General features: G+C 39.4%; 1 protein-coding gene across 1 annotated transcript in view; it reads right to left on the bottom strand.

The window, feature by feature from the left end:
- Window positions 1-732: 732 nt before the first annotated feature.
- LOC139725836 (uncharacterized) overlaps window positions 733-10,114 on the bottom strand; it is a 104,335-nt gene continuing 94,953 nt past the window's right edge. The window contains exons 21-25 of the mRNA XM_071636915.1: window positions 9,587-9,808; window positions 8,362-8,849; window positions 5,454-5,753; window positions 3,203-3,305; window positions 733-2,749 (exon numbers count right to left, since the gene is read on the bottom strand). Of these exons, the coding sequence (XP_071493016.1) occupies window positions 2,727-2,749; window positions 3,203-3,305; window positions 5,454-5,753; window positions 8,362-8,849; window positions 9,587-9,808 (1,136 nt within the window). The 3' untranslated portion in view covers window positions 733-2,726. The remainder of the gene's footprint in view (window positions 2,750-3,202; window positions 3,306-5,453; window positions 5,754-8,361; window positions 8,850-9,586; window positions 9,809-10,114) is intronic.

Raw genomic sequence — 10,114 nt, 5'->3', positions numbered from 1 at the left:
AACCACCCACTACAATACACTACTACTTCTTTAAATCAACACTTTCTTGCAACTTCACATACACAGAATCATCAAAACTATATAAAAACCAATATAGTCATAAAAAATGACAAACTTTACCGAAACTGTTTTCTCAAATGCAACACTTTGCAAAATAAACATTTTTGTAATTGATAAATAGAAACATAACTATTATCCATATCAGAGGCCAATTTCAAACATATGTCTGCAATTGTTTCAAGTTATGATAATTGCACTTATCACAGCTCAGAACTGAAATGAGGCTGATAGATGGTTGCCATGGTAACTGCAACTACTCTAACTCACAATAATTGCAAACATCTTAATGAAATAGCCCTCTTCACTAATATTACACCATGCCATATATATATTTTTTCTTGGTTTTGTACACATTATCCCTTGTGCTATTCATTAAATGATAAATTGCTACCACAACAGGAAATTGATGAAAAAAGAAGTACAAAGCTTTGGCTTTTCTCATGAAGGATGAAGAATACAGACTGGGATATTCAACTATCCAAGGTATCAATAATTTGCTTGCGATATGAATACCCACTTGCACAAAGGTAAGCTACCTTCTGAATACTTCGTCGGGTGCCCGTGCATTGGCCGCTAACGCAATACAATTTGTATTGCGTTAGCGGCCAATGCACGGGCACCCGACGACTTAATACGTGCTTCTCATTCTGGTTATACAACATAGCTCCTTCAGGTGGAGTGAATATGTACAGGAGGTATCTATGACTGTGCCCACATCAGGAAGTGACAGCAAGAACAGTTCAGAGACTGCAATGCATGGTGTGTGTAATCAGCATCAACACACACTCTGAGTCAGCAATCTCAGTGCCAAAAGCTGGTATAATCTGTTCAGTGTCTAGATGATTATGGAAATCTTTTTTTTTTTTAAGGAATATCTCAGGACTATGTGACATAGGATTACTCTACGTCTGCATGGCATGCGACCCACATAAGGGTCATCATATCCTACATGACCGTTCATATCACTGCATGTTTTTGTGAGTACAGGCAACAATTTTCATGTTTTTCAAGAACTCTGGAAGGTGCTAAAAACCCACCTGCTCGTTTGCCGAGGGCAAAAATTCACAGACAGCTAAGGACTATGAATGGGCCCTTGATACCCATTTGGTCAAGTTGGAGACCACTTGCAATCAAAATACAAAGAGTAAGATGTGACCACTGTTTACAAAACTCCTTAAAAATTTCCATTCATGACATAGATACCCCACGTAGCATCATTGTATAAAGTGACAAAAGCCAGGAAATGATGAGATCTGAATACAAGTCATGAATACAGGACAATGTCAGCACATAGATACTCTGCGGGACTTGGCAGACTCCTATTACACCTGACACTGAAAATGACAATTGGCAGTTCAGCATATTCAACCTTAATAAAATGCATTATTCAACTCACAGCAGGCTGTCATGATTTTTATGATGACTAAAAGTACTTCAATGCTGGAATATTGTGGATAAAGCATTGAGATATTAGCTCCACGGACAAGACAAGTCACAAAATTTCCAAACATCATGTAAACATGTCAAGGCAACAAGGTATAAAGTACACTTCAATTCTTTACAATAGACACAGGATACGATTTGGTCAGTCTGAATAAAGGAAATATGCAGGCCCGAATTCACAAAAGCAGCTTAAATCAAATCCATGGTTTAAATCTATGGACTAAAACAAGCACGATATAAGTACATGTTGGTGCGCATCCATTATTAGATGTCTGTTGACATAGGTGATATGTCATGTGCATTTATGCAATCAGGATTGGCATAAACCAGACTAGATTTAAACTGCCTTTGTGAATTCCTGCCATAAGGTTGTTGTTTTTCTTTTAGCATCATGAAATGAAATGAGGAATGAGCTAGGTTCAACTGAGCTTTCACTCATAGAATGTGCTGAAGTGTGTAAAACAAAGTACCACTTTTGATAATAAAACTTTGTGCTAAAGGGATTCCATTCATCAAATACACTACAAATGTTGGGAGGTCATATTGGGTACTACTCCTGCCTAATGAATACACACTGGATTTCAGTCAATATATGAAAAACATTGTAGTTTGCAGCCACTTGGACAAAAATTACACTACACAAAAAACAGACAAAAAGCCAACTGGATGCTGACACATCCACAAATCTCAAATTTGCACCTCACCATGTATAAACTTTTACCACGCCCATCCTTAACAAAAAAAAAATCAGTCAATCAAAAACCACTCAGAATCTTGCATGTTTATGATTTGAGAGTGCAATTTTACTGATGTTCATTGGAACTTTCACATTAATGACTTATTTCCATAATGATGAAATGTGTGCAGACTTTGTACTTCTATCTGTCGACGGAAGAAAACAGCTGTGAATGTGTTAGTGTTGATGACTTTCCAACGGCACGAAACCTACGTGTTCTACTAGTTAACTCCTAATACCTTATAACTGGCAAAGAAACACCTGGCTGAGAATACATCTTCTAAACATGTGAAAGTTCTTTCTGAAATAAGCATACATTTGTGTGTCTCACATTTGCACCATCACACACATGTTAAAAAACAGGACTCTGTGTCCCTCGCTCTCATTCTTTTCTCAGTCGATCTAGACTATTCTCGCAGCCTTCTCACTCCTTGAGGGCGCCCTTTCCTTCTTCTTTAACTCCAGCTGCCTCGCTCAGTGTTTTCTGTCATACTTCTGTGAACTCGAAGCCTGCCAACAAGAAATTAAAATGTGGGATGTGTAGAAACAATGGTTATTGGAACTGAACCTTATGAGATATATAGTCATAATTTGAAGCCAGAGGGCAAATTTAACTTGGATGAAAAAGTGATTGCAATAAATCAATGCTCTTCGCATTTTTGAAGAAAGATGATGCAGTAGTGACTCAATGACTTGATTGCACTAATCTAATGTGATTTTAATAAGTCATCCATCTTTCCACTACAAATGAACAGTACACCATCAGCGACTGAATACAATGTGAATCATGATGGTATGGCTGTTATCCCCACCAGTTTCTCTTCTATAAATATGGTGCTGCTTTTGAGATTGATATCTAGGTCAGTTTCATTCTCAAACTTGGAGAGGTGTGGGATTAAGACACTGCGAGGCAAGACAAGACTTGGGTGAATGTGGGGGGGGGGGGGGGGGGGGGGGCCTTACCGGCATCGTTGCTGTAGCAGTTTTGGCAGTGTAGCTTGTTGGCTCGGATCCGAACGTCAGTGCCCTTAGTTCCATTTCCGAGCTGGATGTTGCAGACGCAGCACTGTGGGCACACAAAACAGTGTACATGGGTGAGGAAACTCGTCATGATGGATATTTCTCAAATATCTCTTCTTTAAACTTATGGGCAGGTAGTAACCTACGAATGTTCACGTAATGCTTTGATTTATGAAGACATTAAGTATGCTTCTATCAACAACATTCACTAGACACACTGTCACTGAAATCTATGAGGGATACAGATTGAGATAGAGTTGAGCTTTTGTATTTTTAAACAGCTTATGAAACATAAGAACAAATTTAGTGATTTCAAAATAAATTACTGAGAAAACACGCAAACAAACCAAAAGATCTGGATTCCTTGGTAGTCAAACAAACCTAGAATTGCCTGAAATTTGTTTTTTTATTTCTTTTCATGAAGGATATAAGATAGCTTACTTTTGTTTAGTCTTCCGTTTTGCTTATGGTTATATAACACCCACATCAGAAATTACTGTGATAATTAATGAAAACTTACCCCAGACCCTTCCCCTGACCCTAACTCTAATCCTAATCCTGAACCTAATCCTAAAACCCTAACCCAAACTACAACCCTAAACCTAACCCTAATCTTTATTTTAACATTATCACTAACCAGTATTTAACTGGGGGGTAATTGCCCTGATAAGGTTTTCTCATCATTCAAATCACCTTACGCAACAGTTTTTGTGCCATAAATATTACATATAATGAGCACAATGCAATGATCACAAAATCCATTTCACTTATATCCATAAAAAGTGCACGCAACTTTGGAATGTTTTCATTTCTCATGTTAGTGAGACACACAGGTGGTGAGATCTCAAAACATGTGTGTTATTTATTGACAAATGAAATCCAGAGGTAAATTTTGTGGAAAGAGATAAGGCTGGCAAACAAGCACACTGTGTTTCAATGATTAATCGAGCACAATGTTTGCACAGAGAATTTAGAATTGAAAATCTAGCAGCAAAAGGTGCACCAAGTCTAAGTTTGCAGTAAGGGAGAGCAGAAAGTACTAAGGCTTTTCATTTATGTCTTTTCTAATGATTTCTACAATTTCTTTTTTTCTAAACTGGCTTTCTTGCATTGCTTTTGGGAATATGTCAAAACCAGTAGCATAATAGAGCATGAGTGTTAAAATCCGAAGCATTTGGAAACAACATACATATACTTTAAGTATCTGCAAGGCCAACTTCACTATAATATTCTGCTAAAATGGGCAAATTACATAGAAATTGTTGAAATCAAGAGAATTGCACCATCCATGGAGATATCTTTATTTAGAATTATGCAACTGCTTACGACATTATTTATAAAATATTTCATCAGATTTGAAGGAAAATTGAGAGGAACCTCTGCACAAAGAAATAGTTGCTCTGCATTCAGAAGAAAGATAAAAGGATCAATTAGTCAAGCTTACTATTTCAAAGACACCAATGTTACATGAATTCTTTGAGAAAAGTTTTCTTTTTTTTTTATTCCATTCTGTACAGCCAAGAGTAGTTTAACAGACATTAAGAATTTGCAGAAAAATAGATTGAGTCGAGAACGAAGGCTGCAAATCAGGAAAACAATCCACAAACACACAGCATCAGAAATTGCAAGAAATGAATTTAGCACGTGAACATTTGCAGTGAATTGTAAACAGAATCTGTTCTATATTCATCATTCTTTTCTTTTTTTAAAGTTCAAATTACAAAGGATGCTTGCAAGATGTAGTATCCAATGATGAAAATCAGAATTACCGCATTTTATGACATTGTTCTGCTTTGCTTTCAAAATGGTTGTTTTGTGTTTGGTGCAGTGTACGTGATAGGGTGATGAGGATTGCATGAAGTATGAGTGACACTCCAGAATTTGAATTCTTGGTGACATGAGGTGCTTTTATGAGTGATGCAAAAAAAAAAAAAAAACAACAAAAAACTACCTTGCGTGAAAGCCTGGCATTTTGTCATTAAAGAGACGCAGAATCAGTCTTACAAGTTCTTTATTGAAACAAAAAAAAAAAAACAACACGTCACACTGGGATTTGGTTTAAAGTGACTGCTTGAAAACCTGCTGAAGAATTCTATTTTGTTAGGTGTGTGGACAGTCAGCAGATACATGTACTACAGAAGAGATGTTGCATGTTAGGAACCTTTATCAACTAGCATTTTTTTTTTTTACCCACCCTAAAGCATTCAAGGTGAAAGTGAAGGCCCAGCGACTCAATGATCATAGCAGCGCCCCGCCCCAGTGATTTGCCACAATTGGAGCACTGGACTTTCCCGCTCACTGACCGCCCCGGAGGGGGGTTCTTATTGGGCTGCTGGAAGGCAGATGATCTGGGGCCAGGCTGGCCCCGCCCTGGGGCTTGTGAGTGAAGAGGCTGTTGTTGCTGCCGGGGTGGGGCACGTGACTGGGGCGGGGGACCTCCGCTACCTCTCACCTGGACCGGTGGGCTCTTTGGCCCCCTACGATGGTCATGGGGCTGGGATGTGGGAGAAACGGAATGAAGAATTGAGGTAAAGATTATCCTCTTAGATTTTGTTTCGTTTCATGTTTCTCATGAGGGGGAAATGCCTCGTTTTTCCTCGAACTTTAGGAAGGCATTGACGCCATTTGATTCAAAGTCACATTGAATCCCTGCTGGGATAAAAACAGACATGTTAGTTGTGTCAGTAGAACAAAACAACTGTATAAGCTGTTAGATAAAGGGAGAAACCATACTTTGGGGGCATTGTATCTATGTTCCCCTATGATACTTGTCAACACCTATAAACTAATGTTTACGTTTTAGCTCTCCATCCATGCCTCAGAGAGAAATATACCCCTGTGATATTAGTAAGGGGAAGAAGAAACTACATGCAACAAACGAAATGCAGCTAGGTTTGAAAGCTCACCTCCTTTGCCTGCTGATGGAAATGTATAAATAAGCTAGTGTATGCGAGACTGGAAGAAGCGTACTTTGGAGTTATACACTTTGCAGGAGAGAAAAACAAGCTACAAAGGCTGCATGATATTAAAAAGAGGGAGCCGGCCAATTGGGTTAAAGTGTAGACAGAGCCAGCAGCCACTGGTTGAGGTGTGTCTACCTGTCGCTGTGTGAGGACAGGGAACTGGGAGGCCGGTGGGGGGACTCCCTGCCACCGAGGGCCTTCTTCTGGGCAGCTCGCTGCACGATGCTCTGGTCCAAGGAAGAAGGTGCACATTGGGCAACATCATTCCAAATACACACAAAGATATAGAGTCAGATGGCAATGTATTCTCAGAGGATAAAAACTAGCAATTATGCACAGTGATGTGAGAAATATCAATCACGAAGTTCCTTTTCATGTCACAGTTGTCTATCGTAAAAATCTGTACTTTTGAAACCAGGGCATTACAGTCTGTAAATGGTTACTTTTCTGTTCATCTCTAATAAAACATCTCTCTACCTGTTGTCCCATGTACCCATACGCACATTGTCAAGTTTCTAAGTAAGTGCTCTTACATCAATACAATGTTAAATTACAGTTGGTGTAGTATTAAGTTAATGGATGTAAGGTGGGTAACTTTCCTCATTATAGATGGGTGGGAAACAGTAATTTGGGATAATATAAAAATCAAGGACAGTCTTCTGCATGCTGTAACTGCAGTAGTTAACACAATAGCAAAAACAGTCAATCCATGTAGCACGCAAGCTAGCTTGTCCAAATTTATGAATTGTAGGAATTAATCCATTTCAACACCAAATGAAATAAGTGGTCATACTGTAAGTGTATTTCATTTCTTCTTTTTTTTTAAGGAAATGTGTAACCAAGAACAGGAATTGAAAAAGAAGAATGATTTGCTTAAATTTAGAACACAAAAAGCAGTGCAACCTCAAGAAATATTGACCACAAAAAAGGGGAGTTAGAGATTCTTTAAATCATAGTCTCTGACATGACAACCTACTGGCACCTCATTACAGCCAATTATATCACAAATAACACTGACTGCATTTCTCCCCTTTCAAAAATGAAACTTACTCAATTAGTCCTCAAAGGTTTACAAAAAAACATAACACTTTTAACATATCACAAAAGAGCATTTTCTTTTCTTTTATAAAACTTTTCTAAAAGAAAAAAATGTGGGCAAACATTTGACAAACAAACAAAAATGGAGTTTTAAACTTGCGATATCCCAGAAACATGACAAAAACTTCCTTGAAGTGCCCATAATACACCACACTGGGTAATTCATGTCATTATTCTCACTAGTCACATACTGGTATACCCCCAAGTTATCTTAACACTTCAATTATCAACTCTGTAGTAACACTGATGTCATTTTTTACCGTGCATTGACAAATAATTAAGTGTACAGTGCAGTATATACAGCATGTGTAGTGTTACGATGCATGCTATCGTGACATACAAATATAAATGAAAATTACAGAAACAAACATCCTTTTTTTCTTAGTGTCCAAATCATAAGATCTCTACTTGATAAGATTATGGTGGAGAAATTTAGTATTATACATTCACCGCATTAGACTTCTAAAATGATTCCAAAAGAAATTGGTACTTATATGCGCACTTGTAAGCTACAAATTGAAGATCAACTTGACACAAGACAAAAAAAAAAAACCCAAAAAACCATCAAAATCTATACTGATGATACACTTTCATTCTTGTCTTGGTGTTGACTTTTTGAAAATGACATGTGTATCTTTGGACAGATCTAAAATAAAATTTGACAATCATGACAATAAACAAATAGATAGATGAGCAGTTATTGTGCATTGCCACTGTTTGAACAATTTTCCATAGAATGTGCAAAAATACCCCCCACCCCCCCCCCCCCCCCCCCCCAAAAAAAAAAAAAATCTGACATGCAGTTGATTACAGTGTGTGCTTGTTGAAGGTGAGGAATGAATCACTAGAAAACAAAAGCTCCCATGAGTTTAAATTGGGTCTCATTCATGCCCCTGATGTTAGTCTTTTGCTGGGAAATCTTTTCCTATTCTATGCTCATAGCCAACTGGCTAGCAGACACCATCATATGCACACAAACTCTTCCATGCTTAAATGGGGGGGGGGGGGGGGGGGGGGGGTCATTTTGTTTCTGACACTCACCTGAATCAAGCTATCTGGACCTGGGGCTGGTCCCCCTCGCCTCTGGTCCCCAGCTGGTCCCATATGGTGTGGTGGGCCACCCCTCACTCCAGGAGGTCCCGCCCGCTGCTGCTGCTGTAGCTGTGGCTGTATGAGTCCCCCTCTGGGTGGGCCCCCGACAGCGGATCCCCTGAGCGAGGACGGCTCGTCCATGATGCGAGCAGTGGGTGCCATGAAGCTCCGCTTATCACTCAGGTCCGGCATGGAGCGGCGGTGGTGCATCTTCTGCTTGCGCTCGGGGTCGGGCTGGCCGTGCATGCGGCGCTGAACTTGTCGGAACTCCGGCTGTGTCTCGTACTTGTGGCGGGGCGCATCCCAGCGGTTGGTGTCCGCTGACGTTGGGGACTGCTGCGATTCATGAGGGTGCTTTGCAGGGCGGGGAAGAGAGCCTTGATCCCGATGAGGGGGTGGGATACGTGTGGGAATCTCTTGCTCAAATCCTGGGGGCTCTGGAATATGTAACATAATTTTCAGTGACAGTGATTTTCTTTCTGAATATTGCAGTTGAGAAAGGTAAAGATAGATAATCTAACCAAAAGGATTCTACTTTTGAGTGCTTACATTTAGATATTTACAATCTGGTCCTCACTTAAACCAGTGTGGCACTTACTTCTTAAAAATCTTATACCGTATGTCCCACCCAAAAAAATTACAATGGTACCCTCCGCAATGATTACTTTAAAAATAGTGAATCAATCCAAACAAAATATCAGGGTATGAAACTATAACTTATTACCCACATCTTACAGAAAACCCCATCCGATTTGCTTCAGTGGTCACAAAGAAATTAGGAGTTTTGTAGGGCATGTCAGGAATCCCTTCCCTCCAAGTTCTGTCCATTGTGTTCACACATTATGCAGATCCGAGAGCATCCATGTGCTACACTTGGAAGAATCAGACCCATGACATAATTTACAACGATCCACATTTCTCTGTGACCACTTAACCAAACTGAACGGGGTTTTCTGCAAAATATAGCTTAGATATCATATTTCATGACCCCGAAGTAGCTTTTAGACAGTTTAATCATATTGGTATTTACGAATGCAATAATCCGATTGTAATTTTTGGGGGGACATACTGTATAATGAAATCAAGGCAAAACGCATTCACATTTTCTGTGAAAAACTTACAAGCTTTACATTGTATGTGCTATATGTGTTAAAGCATATTATGGCAAACGCACCTGGTTTTCTGTAGTCTGTTTCATAAGGCTTGGTGTGGTAGATGTTTGGGGTGGGGGCGGCATTCTCTTCACCGTAGAGCTTTCTCTCCAGAACTGGCTCGTGATCCAGGCTGTCTTTCCTCGGCTGAATCACCAGGGAGTCTGTCGATTTTGAGATGTAGTTGTGGTGTCTCCTCTTTGCCTCTTCAACAAGCCAATGCTTCTCTACCGGTAGATTGTCATCTGGGGGAAAAAAAGGGATATTTTGGCAAGAGACATATAACAATGCAGATTCTACAATATGGGGCCATGGAATCGTGATGTGCCGTTTGTTGCTAGAAGTAGACAATGCTAATTTCCTTTTTGGTACATGCAGCATGTGTACCATAACTCTCTCTGACTTCTGCATTTCTGAAAATTTGCAGACGCAAGACTCGTCAACAGAAAATACGAAAATCTGCAAGTGAAATTTTGAATTTCCAATTGCCTTAGGAGGGAAACCATTCCCATATTATGCATGAAATATCTTATACAGCATGATATCAGCAT

This window comes from Diadema antillarum, unplaced genomic scaffold (assembly GCF_040938485.1).
Source record: "Diadema antillarum isolate AM-2024a unplaced genomic scaffold, OU_Dant_1.0 seq00000061_RagTag, whole genome shotgun sequence".
Taxonomy (NCBI): Eukaryota; Metazoa; Echinodermata; class Echinoidea; order Diadematoida; family Diadematidae; genus Diadema; species Diadema antillarum.
The sequence above is the reverse complement of the archived record's forward strand: the minus strand, read 5'-3'. Positions and strand labels throughout refer to the sequence as shown.